Below are 20,706 nucleotides of genomic sequence, written 5' to 3'. Positions count from 1 at the left end.
AACACATCGCCTCAAACTGTCAGCAGCGTTCTGTGTGCTCGTCACCTTGTAAGTTCATTCTTCCAAGAACAACTAGCAAGAGCGTTCTCCCCAAGAACACAAGTCCGTTCTTTGCATTCTTGGTTTTGAGAAACGGCCGAGGCCTCGGTTTGTGTGGAAACGTCATCGGTTCGGTTTGAGTGTCGAAACTCGCGCCACCTTGTGGGTGTTGTCAGGAGTAGCAGACGCAGTTGTAGTAGTGTCAGAGTCAGAGTTAGAGAACTCTCATTGTCATTGTCGTTATTGTGTCATATGTGTTGTTAGGGCTGTATATTATTACATTATATCAAGTTAGAATACTTATAGTATATTGTTATTATTAATTATAGTAGCTATATTATAGTCTTGTTATATTAATTAGATAAGATAATTTGGATTGCTTTGGATTTTTGGATCTGGACTGGACTGCTTATTGTTTTGGATTGCCCTTTTGGATTTGTTTGCTTTTTGCGACTCTTCCTTTTTACTGGTAATGGAGCCGCAAGAAAGAGGAGATCCTCCCCTGTCTGGCCTCAACAGAAGCATCAGTATCCTCATTTATACCAGCTGGCACTGGCATTTTTATGTTCCCCTGCATCCTCTGTTCCTTGTGAAAGGATCTTTTCCAAGGCTGGAGAGGTTTTGTCCAAGATGAGGAATCGTCTAAACCCCAACACACTTGAAAATTGTTTTGTTTCTCAATGAAAATCTATTGTAATCCTTCCTTCACCCACCCCAAACTGCAGTGTTGCAGTTTGCTCCTCTAAATCCCCAGTCCCATAAGCACAACACTGCACTAAAACTAGTAACAGTTCACTGCACAAAACACCCCAAAAACAATTCTTAACTTTTTCCACCCCAGACTATTCTGTTGCAGTTTACTTTATTACACTCCCTCCACCATAAGCACTGCACTCAACACAGTGTCACTTTTGTTGTTCATACTGACACTATCCAAACAATTTATGAATAATTAATTAACTGTGTGTGTGACAGTTGTCTCTGCACAAGTAAATTCAGACAGAGAAAGATAGGCTACATATTTTATTTTATACCCAGGCAATGGACAAATGTCTTCTCAGGTCTTTTTATTATTGCAAATGAAAGGTTACAGACTTTAATAGTGAGAAGAAAATAAATAAATAAATAAAACAACGTGTGTTTGGGTGGGGGGTATTAGTTTGCTCAGATCATTGGTTCAGAATTAATTAATTTGTCTGCTACTTCTTTGCACAGTAACTAGGTGTCACTAGTGAGCAATGCTGAATGAAGCTTCGAGTAATGAACCTTTGGGTGAAGCAATGGGCTGCAAGGTCTCAGTGGTTAAGGAAGCCTCATTTTGCCATCACTACTGTTCACAAGTTCCAAAAGTGGAACACAAAGCTAGATTTACTAGCTAACAAATCAGATTAAAACATTGTCAAAACATTGTCAAATGTTCCAATCACAATCTCAATAGAAGTTATCTAAAAGTCACAAAGATACCCACAGAGGGATACCAACCACACCAACAGCAGGAGCAGAGAACAGAGCAGAGAGAACTGATTCAAAACTAGGCTTTTTAAAGAGCCCAGCCAGCTGCAGCCACTGACGAGCGGGAGGAGTTCCAAGATCCAATCAGCCGTTGAACCACCAATCAGCTGCCGGAACTGTTACAGAAGCCATCTTACCTGTTAGAAGAAATACAAACACACAAACCACAAGCAATGCCAGAAAAGTATCACTATAATACGTACCCAGTGCTCTGGGGACGTAACACAGCCATTGATAGCTTCCTTTTTCTACCCTGCAGTGCAACCACTGTTCCTTTAATTTTAAAATTGCGAACTATGCTTCCAACGGTGTCTCAAGGAACATTTGGTGCCTTCCCTATCTTTTTGTAACCGGTTTCTTTTATTTGTGAAGGGCGATGATATCTTGTCCCATATTTCTAATATGCAGTCAAATGTGACACTCAACAAACCTAGCCAGTTAAGATACTTCATGTGTTCTAGCTCAAGCACACCTTGTGCAACCAATGATGCCCTTGATTAGTTGCGTCAGGTGTGCTTGAGACAGCACCTGTTTTGCAGATTTGTGCTGTTGTGAGGGATTCTATTCCGGGGTTGAATAATGTTGAGACTGCAGAGGTCAGTATAAATTGCATTTTTAGTTGAATTTGGGGAAACCACTTGAAACATTTGTTGTTATGAGCCATTTCAATTAGGCTACTTTTGTTTGATTTGTTATAGGTCTGTAAATTTTGCCAATAAACCGGGTTTGCAATGGGGGTTGAATACATTTGAGTATTCATTAGAACTGTAATTCTAGTGACTAATTGAATTAGGCCTGTACTAGTCATCACTGGAACAAGTGCTAGTATCGAACCTAATGCTCTAGTATGTTTAATACTTTGTTTAATTTATTAGGGGGGAAAAGGACAAATATGGCCTACTAAATCACTATTGGATTACTAAGTAGTAATAAAAAAAGAGAACAATAAAGTAGGCTTCTAACAAAATTGTACACTAGCTAGTTTCTAATGAATACATATTACAATAGATTTTCATAAAGGCTAATTAATAAAAGTACAAAAATTCAAAATAATTAATAAAAGGTCATAAAAGTATAAAACATACTTATAAATTCGTAGATCAAAGTGTTGTAAACGGTCGTTTTAAGTTTCATTACAAATTCTTGCTTCTCTTCTGACCTCTAGTGTATATAAGCAGTAATGCCGCTGTCCATGGTGCTTGTTTGCATTCGCCGACAACACGCGATCCTTTCACGCAAGAAAACCACAATCCATTTCAAACAGCCCACAATTACTCTGGTCAAGCACGAAGGGATAACATATGTGTGTGTTTATTATTAGATAAGATAAACGTAATAATCCACGCACACACAAAAAAACTGATTGATGTTAAGATCCTATCAAAGATAGGATATTTACAGTGCATTTAATCAGTGCATACTTTAACATAGAACACCTGGAAGAAGATTGGTGCAACCTATGACAAAAGTCTTATGACACTATTCACATGTATGGATTATATTAGAAATAGGTAACAATCCCATATCAACTCTATGGACATTCTTTAATGTGTATATAATTATCTTTCTTTGAATGTAAATGCAAATGCTATCCTTCAGAGCAACCGCTACACACAGCTTTTATACAGTCAACACATTTTAAGCCGTATACATATATAAAATATTTCTAAATATTCTGTTTAAACATATTTTAAAAAATATAACAAAGAAAAAAGTCAGAACAAAAAAAAATATTATCCTTTGGTCAATGAAACAACTCTAATTCCACTGTATTAGACAGCTTCTTTCACTTCTATGTACACTTCAGATAGTCGAGTCACTTTCTGAATCACAGCCAATTTTGCATGTACTGCTCCTTGATTTTTGGGTTTGATGTGTTCCTACAGTTCAAAGTCCCCGTGAGTCCTTAAGTTTCTAACGGAGCGCGCAGAGGAATGCAGCCATCCATCTCCAGTGACTCAGGCCAGCCTTCATATTTATTATTGCTTTTACTGTTCTTCATTCGCTGAAAGACAGAGAAAAGGAGGTAAAATCTCTGCTGTAATTAATCTTTTCAAAATGTTCTCTTAGTTAAACTCTTCCCCCCTTTTCTTACTGTTGTTCACTCAGACATGCTGTCGGACACATCCACAAACAGCTCAGTTTGCAGTAAAATGTTCTCAATGTTCTCAAATGTGCTCAAAGTTGCACAAATTAGACATTATATTCCACGTGGACCAGAATGAAATTGCAAGATGTTTTATCGCTAATTTCTGCTTTAAAGAAACACAGCATTTAAAGTGATTACAACATCAAGAAAGACATTTTAATCCAAAGAGGCTTGCAAATGAGGAATATTAGAAGCAATTTATTATACAAAAGCAAATTTGAGTCTAAGCTTGAGAGAAAGTAAAAATGTTTATACAATTTATTTCTAGGAAGTGTCTTTAATTGTGGTTTAGGTTGCAGAAAAAGGATCATTTTGGTGTTTTTCATGAAGGTCGTAATGGTCCAGCGCATGGAGGCTCTGATTTTCCTGATGTTAAAAAGCTCAAACTAGATTTTTCTAGATCTTTTTGTCCTGGTTGTTTTTTTGGATAGTTTAAACTATTTTAAAGGATTTATCCAAATGCACAGGAGAAGCAAAAGCTTTTGTGATACAATGGCAGATATAAACAGTTGTTTAGCAAAGCATCAATTACTTGTTAAAAAATACATATAGATAGTATCTATATGTATTTTGTTAACAAGTAAATATATATTTAGGAAATATTACCTCTATAACATTTAAATAATACCTTCATATTGTCCATGGCACCATGTTTTTTATTTTATTACGAAATACATGTTTTTGGATGTATTTGTATACAGGCATTTGGTTCAACTGACGTTAAATGTTGTAGCAGTAAACAGGAAATGGTGTTCATGTGTTTACTAGGACTGAGCTGTGATATAACTGGTGTAATATAACACATAAAATAGGGCTGTATCGGCTAGAATCTGGTATACGCGTCGCCAGAAAAGCATATTGCGCATACACACACATGTATATGTATATGTGTGTGTATATATATATATATATATATATATATATATATATTAGTGGTGGGCCGTTATCGGCGTTAACGTGCTGCGTTAACGTGAGAATCTTATCGGGCGATAAAAAAAATATCGCCGTTAATCTATTCTCAAAGTTGGGTTGGGATCATAAAATAGCTTTTTCGAATATCGTTATATTTTCGCGCAAATTGCGCGGCAGGGTATTTTCCTGTCAGGGACACAAGGTGTATACTTTTACATGTTACGTTGGGCGATCGTTCCTCTCGTTACTTTACATGTTGTTAAATGAGTTTATTCCAAGCGCGCTGTATTTTATGGGCATGAGCGATGCTCAATTTACAAATGAATCACTCTTTTGGGTCGATTCTGTTCACAGACTTCATCAAACAAGTTGGCAGATCTGTCTAAATCGTTTCGCGAATCAGTTCTGTTCAGTCCTCACGCACTGAATCACTGAAGCGCGTTCAATCAGACTCGACACGGAGTCGTAACAGGAAGATTTAAGAACACCAAGAGCTACTGTTTAGTCTAGTGAAAGCAAATCTGCAAATGCATCATATTTTTTGCCAGCGATGAAGATCTTTATTAGTTGAACATCTTCGTAAGCTGTCTGTGAATGAATGATTCCACAGGACGATACATTCGATTTCATTTCATTTCAGGTAATACATTTTACAACCAAACAGATCATTACAACACGATAGCACTACTAAAAAGTATGACATTATCCGTTGGACATATACATTAATTTATAGTCTACAAAATAAATAAGCTACCATTGTGTACAGTTTATGAAATGAACACCCGCCATCCCGCGGTAATGTTTGTGTATTGCGCAGGGGCATCACACGAATAGTTTACATTGATTGAAACTAATTTGTTTAAAAAGGATGAGGCTTTTGCCGGTAAAGGCAGGTTCACATAAAATCATTATGACATATGACATTATTTTTTGATCTAACGAGCATCTGGTTTGGCGATGCAAAAACGTACTGTAGCTACATTGTGCTTATTGTTTTTTTCTTCTTCCAATTAGCCTAAGTTACTATGTTTAAAAAAAAACGACGAAAACATGTTACTTGTTCAATTAATAAACAGTTTGTTTGATGACAAATCTCTAAAGATGAAATTGGCCTCCCTTTCTGTCGTTGTAAGTGCGTTTTATTTATTTATTTTATTTTATAATTTTCTTTGAACGATATTCGACTTTTGCTCCTCTATTGTCGAATGGCATTTTTGGCAGAAATTCACATCCCTACGCGAGGCAAACTATTCTCAAAGACTTACTTTTAGACATTATTTGGGTAGCACACATATTCTGAATACCTTCGGCAGAATTCAAATGAGCATTTTAATCTAGATTAATTCCAGGATTCCAGTGAGATTAATCTAGATTAAAAAAATTAATCTATGCCCACCTCTAATTAATATATATATATATATATATATATATACATATACACACACACACACATTATTTATATATATATAGCTTGTATATATTCTTGGATCCTGCTTTAAAGGTTCACGGTATAGCGGTTTTTAATTTCTCAAGTATTTCACAACAGAAAGTTCATAGTCCACACCATGACTGCATGACACTGTTTTTTTATATTGAATACAGAAAAGCTGCTTGCTTTAAAGCATCTACATATATTGTTTATACTCAGATAGCACAGTTACGTCTCTAAGATGTCTGCTAAAGATCGCTTAATCTGGAAAACATCTGTTGTGTACAAACATCTGGTAAACATCTTAGAAAAAACAGTTTTACATGCGTTCTAAATCATAAACATCTTAAAGACATTTTCTAAATGTCTATTTAACATCTGCTCTAAGATTCAGAGTTTCCCTAGTATTGGATTTTAGCATGATTTATTTTGCAAACTCTTGTGTCTTGTCGATCTCCTCAGTGGTTTCTTTACAGTCGGAGCCAAAATGAGTACACACTTCAGCTCTACATACCTCGTCGGGAGCCGGTATGATTCTAGCGTCTTGTGAGCTGGGTTTGCTAATGCTAACGTTAGCGATGCACCCTTGCGCTGACACATCTTGGATGTGAACAAATAAATAAATATTGATACAATGTTTTTGAGAATCGAAACAGTATCGGCAAATATAATACTGCGATATTCACGCGTATAGATATTTTCTTACACCCCTAACATAAATGAATTCATCATAGGTACTGTGACAAAAAAACAACATACATTTTATTCTTCAACCTAAGCTTGAATCAAAAAACAATGACAATAATGCATATTTCTTTCCATAACCTACCTGTTCAAATGGACTCTTATTCTCTATTCCTTTGGCTCCAACAAACACCCAGCTGTCCCTGAAACTCACTTCCTTCGCTGCTGTGCTCCCCAGCTCCTCGAACAGCCGCCGGGCCTCATCATTTAACCTGTGAATGAGTTAAGCACTCGGATTTAAAATCCAACAGGAAAAGAACCCTGATATGTTCTCGATTTATGAGAGATTAGGTCACAGAACAACAGTAATCTGGGTTTAAAAGAGGAGTGCACAAATAAATAGACTCTTACTTGGTGGCAGGGTCATCAAAAGAAGCAACAAATACTAGCGTTCCTTCATGGAGAGGCCGAAGAAACTTCAGCAGCTCTGCAACGTCTGTGGTGGAAAGAGAGAAAACACTCATGTTAGGAGCCAATGGACCACACCCATGAGAAAACGGCAACTTAACCAAATAATATATCAACCTAAAGATCAACTTACCTCCTGCCCACATATCAAATGCTCTTATTTCCAAAATATCTCCACTGACCCCTGAAAATGGAAATATTCTTATTATTACTTGTTTAAGTGAATATGTAGTACATTCAAGCATATATCAGTAAAAAGAATTTGAACTATTTACCATTTACTAAAGCAATATTGAGACCTCTGCCAACATTGTTTTTAGCACTGCTGACAAGACTGTAAGACCAAACAAGTAAAAGTCAAACAAAAATTTTGAAGAGTGCTACTGTAAATATTATTTTAAATAGACGCTTAATTCTGTGGTAGAAGTTAAGGTAGGATCAGAAAATGGAATATGAATATGAGCAAAACACAGGCACGGAAAGAGAAACCAATGCCTACTTGCATCACGTTCCCCAATAAGATTATGAGTCTGGTAGTGATGGCCATGAGAAAAACAAAGACGATATAATGAATACCAGTGGAGACAGAGCAAGAAATAGGGAGGGAGGTTGCATGCGGAGCTTAGTGTGCAGCGGTGCCCATGCAAGCTCATTAAAGAGACCGGCAGTGAAGCCGCAGCATTTAAAAATGTCAGGGAACTTGCATTTTATCCTCCAGACAAATTTTGGGGCCGATGACATTGGCAGCGCCAGAAGTCAGCCGGAATGCGAGATGTTTGGGGGGGCACGGTGCTGACAGGCCACATTTGTACTTGCGTGGTCGTGGTTCTGCAGGAGAGAAGGTTATTGCATTGAATGATCAGATTGCTTAAATCTTTCTTCTGAAAATGTCAAAGTATATGTACTTAAAGTCATTTTACCTGGAGTGGCTTCTTCTTGTCCACCTATGAATGATATATATATATGAAATCATAGTTAGCCTTACAAGTCATATAAGATAATACAAATGCTACATAATACATGCATACATCACATTTAGACACACACAATAATAAATAAAAAAAATCGAGATAAAAAAAATATTGCAGCAACATCTCTTCTCTGATGACGTTTACTTGGCGGGGCGGGACAACCTGTAACTCACATGAGATCACAGCAATAGCAAACCACAACGATCAATGATCCAATTCTTTCCTGAGGGACAAAATCAACATTTTCTCTTGTTTGAAAAGCTGTTTTACTAAGATATACATCCCAATAGGGAAGAAAAGACTATCACAATTTCTGTTTCATGCTGACTTTAAAATAAAGTGGCATGATCAAGTGGCGGAAATAACTGATGATTTTGCACAGCATCGTAACAAAACTCTGATACATTTACAATAACAAACCAATCACAGGTGCAGCGTGCAAACTAAAAATACTTCAGTTAGATCAAGTTCAAGATTATTTATAAAGCACATTTAAAAACAAAGGGTGAATCAAAGTGCTGAACAATTTTAGGTAAATACCGTAAGAGAAACAGGAAAAACTATTTTAGGTAAATACAGTAGGAGAAACAGGAAAAAAAAAACTAAATGAGATCACAGAGTAAGTTAGCAAGAGAAAAAAAAGGAACTTAAAATAAACAAGTCATAGAAATACAAATGACACTCATGGTGCGTTCAAGTCCTCCTGGGAAGTTCATATGTACGAGGTGGGAAGCCGTGTTTACGACGTGAGGTGCGTTCAAGTCAGTTTCGTAGGAGCAAGATGGCGTTGTACCTTCTTTTAATGAATTACACAAAAATACTGCAAGGTTTGTTAACTCTGCTTATAGAAAATGAAGAACAAAGAATGCGCATCAGGTGTGTTTTTCTTTTTATGCTTTTAATTAACTTATGAAGCCAATGTAAACTGTTAGCATTTTTTTGTAATTCATTAACTTGCTGCTTATAACAAGGTTAATGATGATCATGATAAATTACAGTTTCTAGGACGAGTAAACACTGAAAGCTCTTTTTTTTTGTGTGTGCGCTGTACAGATCTAGTAAGGGGAGTTTTTGCTCATGTGCCTGAAATGTCCATCCAATAGAGAAAGGCTTTTGCTCAGCATGAAAAAATAATAGAGGGAACATTGCATTACACTGTCAGTGGTCACAGAGTTGAGTAGCTTGTAGCAGATTTGTCAGTTTACTTTTAGCTTCTAATAGAACTACACATGTATGCTCTCCAAGATAACAGCATTGGCCATGGAAAAACCTATATCATATAAAATAGCCTTACCACTAAAGAGCGTCCTTATCAAGGAGTTCCTATCACCACCTAGCACTGAATTTGCTAGAAGCCAGGTGAAGCCCAAAATAAGTATCAAGGCAACAGCACGCATGGCCACTGGGGAATACAAAGGAAGGAAATAGTACTTTAATGTCATAGTAAGAAGAAACTCATCTAGCCCATGATAAGTGAGGAAATGCACAGACCTGCAAACCTCATGATGGACAGATGTCAAAAAATTTTCAGCAAATGGCCACTTTTAATATTCTGTTTGGAGCAAGAAAGACAGCATTAATCACAAAGATATTCATCATGAGCAGAGCGTACATTTTCAGATTAAGAGCCTTTAAATGGCCATTTTTAACCCTTGAAAGGAGTAAATTACAAAGAACAGGATTCAGTAGCCTGTAGCTGTTAACACCTAATCTAAATTTTAAACATACTTATAAGGACGTTTGACTCCTATAACTGCTTCCTATTTTAATTTCAATACATCTAGCTGGACATTTAATGGCTAACACATTTTAATTCCAGTTTTAGCCCACTTCTGTGACATTAGACCTAAAAGTCATTTGGGAAGCAAACCTCCCTGGAATTGAAACCTAGGCACCACCAGCACCAGCTTCATACGCAAATCTGTCAAAATCACAATAATTGAATCAAAACACACAAATAATAATACAAATACCTTTCAAAATGTGGAGTGACCCTGTGTAGTTTTGCAGAACAGCTTCTCTCTTGGGGTGTGAAACTGTCACGACTAATTTACTCGCGTCCGAAACACGTTCATCTTAAAACCAGTGACGACTGGATTAGTCAGCAACAAATAAAACGAACATACAACAAACACACAATTCCGTAGTAACAAAATACCCCGTTCGTTGACCTCTAGAAGCGTGCATTTGCTGCCAAAACACCAATCCCGATGACAATCTTCCGGTTCGAGCTTCGAGGTCCACAATTATGAGCACGTGGTTATTTTGCCCACCCAGTATGCAAATCTATGCTCCACTTCCTAGTGTTTATTTAGATTAAATCCAAATTACATTTGACCCATGCCAAATGGTGTTACTTTAAGTTATATAGCTAGAAAGTATGTAAGTAAAATAGAAGTAAAACAGTAAAATAGACATTCTTTAATAATGTAGGTTTGATATATTATTATAGCGGAACGACATATTTAAATGTACAATAACAAATCTGTATGAGTGTAAATTTGTCGGTGGCAAGGTAACTAATATCCTTTAAAATAGTTATTTTTCAGAAACGCAGCCCGGAACTATTCTCCTCCGGTAGGTGTTTAATCCGGAAAATAACACACACACACACACACAGTCACACACACATAAACTGTCATGATCATGGCCACTCTAACTAAAGCTTTAAAACCAATCTTGGGAAGGCAATTGGGAAATTCGGCAAAGGCAAGGCATTTTATTTACACAATATGACCAGAGAAACCGTATAAATACAAGTAATAATAAGATATTGTTTCTCAACGCGTCCTATTAGCGTGACATTTTACTAAGACAAGGTCAGCTTTAGCTTGCTAAATATCAGTTTATGGCCCGCATTATGGATTTAAGCTCAGTCAGTTTACATATTATTTACATATTCATTTAAAAAAAAATTTAAATTAGGACGTTTAATCAGTGCGATTGACTACATGATTTCAGTGATTTGGCAGTGTCTTAAAACGTAGTGAGCTGCCAAAGTAGATAGCATTTTTTGCATTGTTGTCATTAGATGTTGCTGTATGTCTGCAGCTTACATGGCTTTGAAACTCTAGCACGATGTGAGGGGTGGTGTAACATATTGTAATGCTTAATCTGTTTGTTTTTGTAGGTCTTTGGTGCAGCAGTCAGCAATCAAAGAGGAAAACCTACATACACAGTGTGTTGTTGTCATTACATGGCAGCTAATAATGCCTGTCTACGTTTTTTTATACCTGTATTTGTGCTAGTTTCTTTAGTACAACCCAGTAATTTAGGGCTAATAATGTTTTCTGTTATTTTTAGTTTTTAGAAACTGAGCAACCCTTGTTTCAATATAAGTTGAAATTATCTATCTGATATGATTGGTTATTCATTGTTTGGCAGAAAAGTATACTTTATGGTACTATTGAGTGGAACAAAAACAGGTCTTCAACATAAGTTATAAGAAAATGAATGGTGGTTCCTAATTCTCTTACTAACTGAGGATTTTTTGTCTATTATTCTTCTTCACCTCCGGTCCTCCTTTGTCTTGAAGGGACAAATCATAGTAAGTATGGAGTGACATAAGTAAGCATAGAAAGCATGATGCCAAATACCCAAGTTATTTCCATGATTAGCATGGACATGTAATATGGCCACTGAATGTTATTCATTATGTTTGTTTCCAGCCTCCTCCTGCCAAGTATGGAGGCCGGCATACTGTAGCATTGATTCCTGGAGATGGAATAGGACCAGAGCTGCTCAGCCATGTGCGGGAACTCTTCAGGTTTGTCAAATCAATACTTTCAACAAATATAATTAATTAGTGTTTGGTAATAATGTGTTGCCACACTAAGATTTTCATATTGAATCACAGGTTCAGCTGTGTTCCTGTGGACTTTGAGGTGGTGAATGTAAATTCTTCATTAACCAGTGAGGACGACATCAAAAATGCCATTATGGCCATTCGCCGCAATGGAGTTGCTCTTAAGGGTCAGTACAGCTACTTATTGACAATGTTATAATTGTTCCATTGTTGTTAGTGAGATTTTAGATAACAAACTGTTTATATTTAATAATTTATCTTTTTTTCTCAGGTAACATTGAGACCAACCACATAATGCCCCCTAACCACAAGTCAAGGAACAATCTTCTACGGTAAGGCTGAAAGATGAATAATTACACAAATAATCTATTTATACCAGCTCCATCAGCTGTTTATGATGCTGTACAAAAAGTTGTTGGGCTCCTCAGTTTGAGTGAGAGTGCCTCAGATTCGGCCTCCAGTCCATCACTGCGTGTCTAGACTGGTTCACCTCCAACCACGGCTGTCTCGCTCTCTCTCTCAGCACGAGTCTAGATCTGTATGCCAATGTGATGCACTGCCAGTCACTTCCTGGAGTCCAGACGCGCCACAAAAACATTGACATCATCATCATTAGAGAGAACACAGAGGGCGAGTACAGCAGTCTGGAGCATGAGGTCAGTAGTTTACTTCACCCACTCAACAGACTTTCATACAGCTCCACTTGTTTCTAGCACATCTTTCCTCACATACAGGGTGTTGACATGAATTTATCAATAAAGACATTAAAATGTGTTATTCTATTGCACATGAAAAAAAAAACACTATTGTTCAGAAGTTTGGGGTTGGTAAGATTTTTTTAAGTTCTTGAGGAAAGTCTCTTTTTTTATCAGAAATACAGTGAAATATTATTACTTTTACATTTATACATTTAGCAGACACTTTAATCCAAAGCGACTTGCAGAAGAAGAACAAAGCATTCATCAAAGAGCCAACAATCGGTATAGTGCACAATGCCAGGTTTATTACAACTTAATATTACAATTTAAACTCTTTTCTATTTTCTTTATATATTTAAAAATGTAAATTATTCCTGTCAAAATCATCCTAAAATGCTGATTTGGTTCTCAGGAAACATGTATTGCTATTATTATGTTTAAAACAGTTGTGCTGCTAATATTATTGTTGAAACTATGATAATTTTTTACCATGATCAGTTTTTGATTAATAAAAAAAAAGTCAAATGAACAGCATTTATTTGAAATCGAAATCTTTTGTAACATTACTTTTTACTGTCACTTTTGAACAATTTAATGCTTCCTTCCTGAATAGAAGTATTCATTTATTTCAAAGAAAAAAAAAACATACTGACCCCAAACTTTAAAACGGTATTGTACATAGTAAGCATTCATCATTTTGAATATTTGTTTATTATGGAATAATAGTACAATAAAAAATTGCCAAAATTAATGTAATAACTTAAAGTATTAGTATGTAACTTATGAAATATCATGTAATTTTAGAACAATCAATATACTAAAGAATAAGTATACAGGTCCTTCTCAAAAAAATAGCATATTGTGATAAAGTTCATTATTTTCCATAAAGTAATGATAAAAATTAAACTTTCATATATTTTAGATTCATTGCACACCAACTGAAATATTTCAGGTCTTTTATTGTTTTAATACTGATGATTTTGGCATACAGCTCATGAAAACCCCAAATTCCTATCTCAAAAAATTAGCATATCATGAAAAGGGTCTCTAAACGAGCTATTAACCTAATCATCTGAATCAACTAATTAACTCTAAACACCTGCAGAAGATTCCTGAGGCTTTTAAAAACTCCCAGCCTGTTTCATTACTCAAAACCGCAATCATTGGTAAGACTGCCGACCTGACTGCTGTCCAGAAGGCCATCACTGACACCCTCAAGCAAGAGGGTAAGACACAGAAAGACATTTCTGAACAAATAGGCTGTTCCCAGAGTGCTGTATCAAGGCACCTCAGTGGGAAGTCTGTGGGAAGGAAAAAGTGTGGCATAAAAACGCTGCACAACGAGAAGAGGTGACCGGACCCTGAGGAAGATTGTGGAGAAGGACCGATTCCAGACCTTGGGGGACCTGCGGAAGCAGTGGACTGAGTCTGGAGTAGAAACATCCAGAGCCACCGTGCACAGGCGTGTGCAGGAAATGGGCTACAGGTGCCGCATTCCCCAGGTCAAGCCACTTTTGAACCAGAAACAGCGGCAGAAGCGCCTGACCTGGGCTACAGAGAAGCAGCACTGGAGTACCCACAGTCAATGATGGTGCCATGTCAGCTGCTGGTGTTGGTCCACTGTGTTTTATCGAGGGCAGGGTCAATGCAGCTAGCTATCAGGAGATTTTGGAGCACTTCATGCTTCCATCTGCTGAAACGCTTTATGGAGATGAAGATTTCATTTTTCAGCACGACCTGGCACCTAATCACAGTGCCAAAACCACTGGTAAATGGTTTACTGACCATGGTATTACTGTGCTCAATTGACCTGCCAACTCTCCTGACCTGAACTCCATAGAGAATCTGTGGGATATTGTGAAGAGAAAGTTGAGAGACGCAAGACCCAACACTCTGGATGAGCTTAAGGCCGCTATCGAAGCATCCTGGGCCTCTATAACACCTCAGCAGTGCCAGAGGCTGATTGCCTCCATACCACGCCGCAATTTCTCTCTGTGTCTTACCCTCTTGCTTGAGGGTGTCAATGATGGCCTTCTGGACAGCAGTCAGGTCGGCAGTCTTACCCATGATTGCGGTTTTGAGTAATGAAACAGGCTGGGAGTTTTTAAAAGCCTGAGGAATCTTTTGCAGGTGTTTAGAGTTAATTAGTTGAATCAGATGATTAAGTTAATAGCTCGTTTAGAGACCCTTTTCATGATATGCTAATTTTTTGAGATAGGAATTTTGGGTTTTCATGAGCTGTATGCCAAAATCATCAGTATTAAAACAATAAAAGACCTGAAATATTTTAGTTGGTGTGCAATGAATCTAAAATATATGAAAGTTTAATTTTTATCATTACATTATGGAAAATAATGAACTTTATCACAATATGCTAATTTTTTGAGAAGGACCTGTATATGTATATGTCTTCAATGGATATATATGTGCCTACCCATTTTATGTTCTCTTTTATTTTATTTGCCAGTACCCTAGAATAAATCATTTTCTTTGTGTTTCAGAGTGTATCAGGAGTTGTAGAGTGTCTGAAAATCATCACAAGGACCAATTCCCTCCGCATCGCTGACTATGCCTTCAAACTGGCCCGAGAGAAAGGTCGCCGAAGGGTCACGGCTGTCCACAAGGCTAACATCATGTTAGTTAGTCTACTACTTGTCTGTACAATTAATTCACAGTTGTGTCACAAAAAAGAATGTTAATAATGTGTTCTCACTCTCTTCTCTTAACAGGAAACTGGGGGATGGGCTGTTCTTGCAGTGCTGTAAGGAGGTGGCCTCTGGTTACCCAGACATTGAGTTTGATAGCATGATTGTAGACAACACCACCATGCAGGTGAACAAATAATCAAACAAATCATTCTGACAATTTTGATGTGTAATGAGAAAGCAAAATAATCCCATTACTATATTTACTGTGGTTTCTTTCAGCTTGTTTCTAAGCCCCAACAGTTTGATGTCATGGTGATGCCTAATCTCTATGGCAATGTAGTCAGCAATGTGTGTGCGGGGCTGGTGGGTGGACCCGGTCTGGTGCCTGGTGCCAACTACGGACGAGACTATGCTGTGTTTGAAACGGTTGGTTTGAAGGAACAAACTGAGCAATTAGCACAATCCTAACTTGCAGGAATTTTGAGGGTCACCCCTTAACAATAATCCTTGTATTTTTAGAGTTTTATTTGCTTTGGCCTCGGTGTGAATAATAATTGTAGACAGCTATGTAAACCGCTTTAAGACCAAACAGAACCCTCTGCCCGCATAATACGGCTAGCAAAACACTGCCGTTCATGTTTGGGGTCAGTAAGATAAATGCTAATCTTTTAAACTTCTTATTCATGGGAGAATCATAAACAAAATGTATCACAGTTTCCACAAAAATAATAAACTACACTGTTTTTAATATTGATAATAATAAGAAATGTTTCTTGAGCACCAAATCGGCATGTTAGAATGATATCTGAAGAATCATGTGACACTTAAAACTGGCAAATTCAGCTTTGCCATTATAGGAATAAATTACATTTTTAAATATATTAACACACAAAACAGTTATTTTAAATTTGTAATAATGTTTTCACAATATTTCAGGTTTTACTGTATTTACGATCAAATAAATGGCACCTTGGTGAGCATGAGAGACTTTCTTTCAAAAACATAAAAAAATCCTAAAAGTAGAATATTTTTATTTTTTTGATTGGTAATGTACTTTTCAGCAAATCAGTCGCAACTGCTGGGTGAATGTTATTTCAACTAGGCTGCTTAATATTCATAAGCAAGTTTATTACATGCTTATGTTAACTTAAGTGTATTTAAATAGAAAGATACTTTTTGTTTTCATGTTCTCCATGCAATATGCTGCATCAGCATTATTCATAGACCTATTTTAAAAGAATGATGCTTATGTATTATTTCTCTATTGAATTTGAGCTATGCCACTGAAATTAAAATGCAAACATCGAGTGACGTTTAAATGGCTGACTTTAAATATGTTATAACAGGCCACCAGGAATACAGGAAAGAGCATTGCCAACAGGAACATCGCCAACCCCACTGCCATGCTGCTTGCCAGCTGCCTCATGTTAGATCATCTCAAGTAAGTTCGGAGCTCATGTGTTATTTTATACGTGCCCGCTCTTATGATGGTAATTCTGCTGATTTTTGCCTTTCTGGTTCTTTGTTAGCTCTTGTATCTTTAACTTGATGAACTTTCAGAATTTCCTTGTTGTATAATATCTATGTTTAGGATATGATTCTTCTTTTTCAGGCTTTATGACTATGCCACCATGATCCGAGGTGCAATTCTCACCACTATGAACAAGACCAGGGTCAGTCATAACGATTCTTTCTAAAGTATTTACTTAACCTCTATACATTTTACAGTTGGTCTAGCACATCTTGGATGGCAGGTTCTAGACCACAACTTGGATACTGTCAGGTGTTCTGCTCATCAAGTTACCATTTAGACCAAGGCATTGTACTATCCTTTGGATTTGTGCATGAAAGATCTCTTTGTAGTAATGAGTAATATTATTTGACTGTATAGATATTGACTGTATAGATCTTGATATAGTTACACTACCATTCATAATATTGGGGTCAGTATGATTTTTTTGTTTTTGAAGTCTCATACTCACCAAGGCAGTATTTATTTGATAGAAAAATACAATTAAAACAGTAATATTGTGAAATATTATTACAATTTTAATTATTACATTTTAAATTCTACAGGTCCTTCTAAAAAAATTAGCATATTGTGATAAAGTTCATTATTTTCCATAATGTAATGATACAAATTAAACTTTCATATATTTTAGATTCATTGCACACCAACTGAAATATTTCAGGCCTTGTATTGTTTTAATATTGATGATTTTGGCATACAGCTCATGAATACCCAAAATTCCAATCTCAAAAAATTAGCATATCATGAAAAGGGTCTCTAAACGAGGTATTAACCTAATCATCTGAATCAACTAATTAACTCTAAACACCTGCAAAAGATTCCTGAGGCTTTTAAAAACTCCCAGCCTGTTTCATTACTCAAAACCGCAATCCTGGGTAAGACTGCCGACCTGACTGCTGTCCAGAAGGCCATCATTGACACCCTCAAGCAAGAGGGTAAGACACAGAAAGAAATTTCTGAACAAATAGGCTGTTCCCAGAGTGCTGTATCAAGGCACCTCAGTGGGAAGTCCGTGGGAAGGAAAAAGTGTGGCAAAAAACGCTGCACAATGAGAAGAGGTGTCCGGACCCTGAGGAAGATTGTGGAGAAGGACCGATTCCAGACCTTGGGGGACCTGTGGAAGCAGTGGACTGAGTCTGGAGTAGAAACATCCAGAGCCACCATGCACAGGCGTGTGCAGGAAATGGGCTACAGGTGCCGCATTCCCCAGGTCATTGAACCAGAAACAGCGGCAGAAGCGCCTGACCTGGGCTACAGAGCAGCAGCACTGGACTGTTGCTCAGTGGTCCAAAGTACTTTTTTCGGATGAAAGCAAATTTTGCATGTCATTCGGAAATCAAGGTGCCAGAGTCTGGAGGAAGACTGGGGAGAAGGAAATGCCTGAATCCAGTGTCAAGTACCCCCAGTCAGTGATGGTCTGGGGTGCCATGTCAGCTGCTGGTGTTGGTCCACTGAAGAAGATTTAATTTTTCAGCACGACCTGGCACCTACTCACATTGCCAAAACCACTGGAAAATGGTTTACTGACCATGGTATTACTGTGCTCAATTGGCCTGCCATAGAGAATCTGTGGGATATTGTGAAGAGAAAGTTGAGAGACGAAAGACCCAACACTCTGGATGAGCTTAAGGCCGCTATCGAAGCATCCTGGGCCTCCATAACACCTCAGCAGTGCCACAGGCTGATTGCCTCCATGCCACGCCGCATTGAAGCAGTCATTTCTGCAAAAGGATTCCCGACCAAGTATTGAGTGCATAACTGAACATAATTATTTGAAGGTTGACTTTTTTTATATTAAAAACACTTATTTTATTGGTCAGATGAAATATGCTAATTTTTTGAGATAGGAATTTTGGGTTTTCATGAGCTGTATGCCAAAATCATCAGTATTAAAACAATAAAAGACCAGAAATGTTTCAGTTGGTGTGCAATGAATCTAAAATATATGAAAGTTTAATTTTTATCATTACATTATGGAAAATAATGAACTTTATTACAATATGCTAATTTTTTGAGAAGGACCCGTATTTAAATATATTTAAAAATATCATTACTCCAGTCTTCATTGCCACATGATTCTTCAGAAATCATTCTAATATGCAGATTTGGTGCTCAAGAAACTTTATTATTAATGTTGAGATGAAAAGAGTTGTGCTGCTTTGTGAAAACCATGATACATTTTTTTAGGCTTTTTTGATTAAGAGAAAGGTTGATTAATTTCAGAGGGTTGAGGTCACATGCTTGTTGCAAAACTGATGTTCAGTCATATGTCTAGGCATAAGCATGTTAATGCATGTTGTAATGCAGTGGTTCTCAAGCCTGTCCTAGAGTACCACCAGCCCTGTAATGCTTTCTGTGATGTTTCCTGTTGCAGTTGCACACAGTTGACATTGGGGGGCAGGGCACTACCTCAGAAGTGGTTCAGTCTATCATGAGGAACATCGAGAGTGGCGGTCCCCTCACTACTGAGATCTAAGCTCAGTCAGCATCACTCCACAACTGTTTGGTACAGAGCAGTTCTTGTACATTATATATTTTTTGTCAATCAGTCTATAATCCATGGCCAGGAGTAACAAGCCTAAGTCTCCTTCCAATTCCTTTTTGGTAGTTAATATTTCATCTCAACTTTTCCCTTTCCAATTTACTTTCAGATGCATCAGCTTCGTAAGGACATCTGTCACATGAACTTCAGTCCCAAGATTCTTTTGAAATGCAGCATACTTCCGCATTGTGCTTGTGGTGTTTCTTGGGAACTGCAGAGCTTTTAGATGTATCATATTGTATCTAAACGGTTATATTGTTTAAATGCTATGCTAATGTGGTATTTATGAGGTTCTTGCATTGGGTTTCTGTTTCTGCTGCTCAATTGCCTTCCAAATTTGATCCGTTCTTAACAGGTTATTCTAAAACACAATGTATTCATTTTGGGTTCATAACTTTTATTTTTACTTTAATGAACCTGAATAATATGAACAAACCTCCAACTGTCAACATTTACAAAATTATACTTGTATAAACGACTGCATTTTACTTTTCTAACAGCCTTACAGTGTTGGGTGTTTAGATGGACTTCATGTTCTGGATGTCCATCAGATGATATTTTTTCATTAGACTTCATATACAGTATTATTTAAGCTTAATACTTAATGTTGGTCTACTGTTGCATCATTTAGTTTAGGCTTTTTTGTTAATTTAATTTCTTGATATGCGGTGCTTAATTGTATTATTGATCGGTCATACTGTCATCTTTTGAGTTAAACATGCACATTTTACATCAAACATGCAAGTCCATGTAGTTGTCATGCCACAAGGCAGTGGTTTGCTTTGCAGCCTTTTTGACTCCAAGGCTGTCCACAACTTTTTTTTTTTTTATTAATTTTTACTTGTAAGTTCTACCTGATGAAATATATCAGAGCTTGACATTACTATATACTGTAAATTATTTAAAATTTGAATTGAAATAATTGTAAGTCATCTTCAGGCCCCCTAGTGGGTCCCGGTCCCCCTGGGTGAGAAACACTGCTGTAAGGTTTAAATAACTGTACTGTCTCACAAATCATTAAAATGGTTGTCCTCTTTAAAATGTCTTGTTTATTGTAGATCACCGACAACTTAAAATAGAACATAGCCTGAGAAATTGAATGTCCCTTAACAGTCAGTCATAATGCACATTTGAAAATTTAGTTTCTCACATCTGACATGCCATATTCAAAGAGTCTTTCTATGCTAAAGAGTATAAGGGGCCTGTTTCAATAAGGAGGTTCAACCAACTCTGAGTTAAAACTTGGACTTACCCAGAGATGGGAAACTGAGTTTTCGGTTTCAGAACAGCTGAGTAGAACAGCTGAACACTGAGTAGG

The 20,706-nt window shown here is 37.0% G+C and overlaps 2 protein-coding genes across 3 annotated transcripts; one reads left to right on the top strand and one right to left on the bottom strand.

Annotated features, from left to right (window-relative positions):
• Positions 1-2,846: 2,846 nt before the first annotated feature.
• fam3a (FAM3 metabolism regulating signaling molecule A) lies at positions 2,847-10,559 on the bottom strand. The gene is made up of 11 exons (XM_077217893.1): positions 10,323-10,559; positions 10,138-10,239; positions 9,656-9,716; positions 9,459-9,566; positions 8,114-8,137; positions 7,898-8,021; positions 7,469-7,527; positions 7,327-7,377; positions 7,137-7,221; positions 6,871-6,997; positions 2,847-3,556 (listed from the first exon to the last, which is right to left on the bottom strand). The coding sequence occupies exons 3-11, from the start codon at positions 9,666-9,668 to the stop codon at positions 3,458-3,460; spliced, it is 690 nt and encodes a 229-aa protein (XP_077074008.1). The 5' UTR covers positions 9,669-9,716; positions 10,138-10,239; positions 10,323-10,559; the 3' UTR covers positions 2,847-3,457.
• A 219-nt stretch (positions 10,560-10,778) lies between these two features.
• On the top strand, positions 10,779-20,429 carry idh3g (isocitrate dehydrogenase (NAD(+)) 3 non-catalytic subunit gamma). 2 transcript variants are annotated; one of them, XM_077218337.1, is made up of 14 exons: positions 10,779-10,873; positions 11,295-11,342; positions 11,700-11,711; positions 11,833-11,930; positions 12,021-12,136; positions 12,241-12,301; positions 12,493-12,625; positions 15,169-15,302; positions 15,397-15,499; positions 15,595-15,741; positions 16,662-16,756; positions 16,928-16,988; positions 19,221-19,352; positions 19,498-20,429. In XM_077218337.1, exons 1-13 carry the CDS (start codon positions 10,805-10,807, stop codon positions 19,320-19,322), a joined length of 1,179 nt encoding a protein of 392 aa, XP_077074452.1. In that variant the 5' UTR covers positions 10,779-10,804; the 3' UTR covers positions 19,323-19,352; positions 19,498-20,429. The 2 variants fall into 2 exon arrangements, with proteins under 2 accessions (XP_077074452.1, XP_077074451.1); XM_077218336.1 differs by lacking the exons at positions 10,779-10,873; positions 11,700-11,711 and having other exon boundaries at positions 11,301-11,344.
• The last annotated feature ends 277 nt before the right edge of the window (positions 20,430-20,706 follow it).

The sequence above is a fragment of the Siphateles boraxobius genome, unplaced genomic scaffold, assembly GCF_051911475.1.
Source record: "Siphateles boraxobius isolate OS27281-9 unplaced genomic scaffold, OSU_SipBor_1 77, whole genome shotgun sequence".
In the NCBI taxonomy this organism is placed as follows: Eukaryota; Metazoa; Chordata; class Actinopteri; order Cypriniformes; family Leuciscidae; genus Siphateles; species Siphateles boraxobius.
This window is presented reverse-complemented; position numbering and strand designations above follow the sequence as displayed.

Bases quoted from the DNA above. Each gene is read 5' to 3' on its own strand.
- fam3a (XM_077217893.1), bottom strand. The intron at 8,022-8,113 runs GTAAAATGACTT...TCTCTCCTGCAG, and splicing joins ACAAGAAGAAGCCACTCCAG to AACCACGACCACGCAAGTAC. The intron at 7,378-7,468 runs GTAAATAGTTCA...TTCCATTTTCAG, and splicing joins CAATATTGCTTTAGTAAATG to GGGTCAGTGGAGATATTTTG.
- idh3g (XM_077218337.1), top strand. From the start codon at position 10,805: ATGATCATGGCCACTCTAACTAAAGCTTTAAAACCAATCTTGGGAAGG. The intron at 12,137-12,240 runs GTCAGTACAGCT...TTTTTTTCTCAG, and splicing joins CAATGGAGTTGCTCTTAAGG to GTAACATTGAGACCAACCAC. The intron at 15,303-15,396 runs GTTAGTTAGTCT...TTCTCTTAACAG, and splicing joins GTCCACAAGGCTAACATCAT to GAAACTGGGGGATGGGCTGT.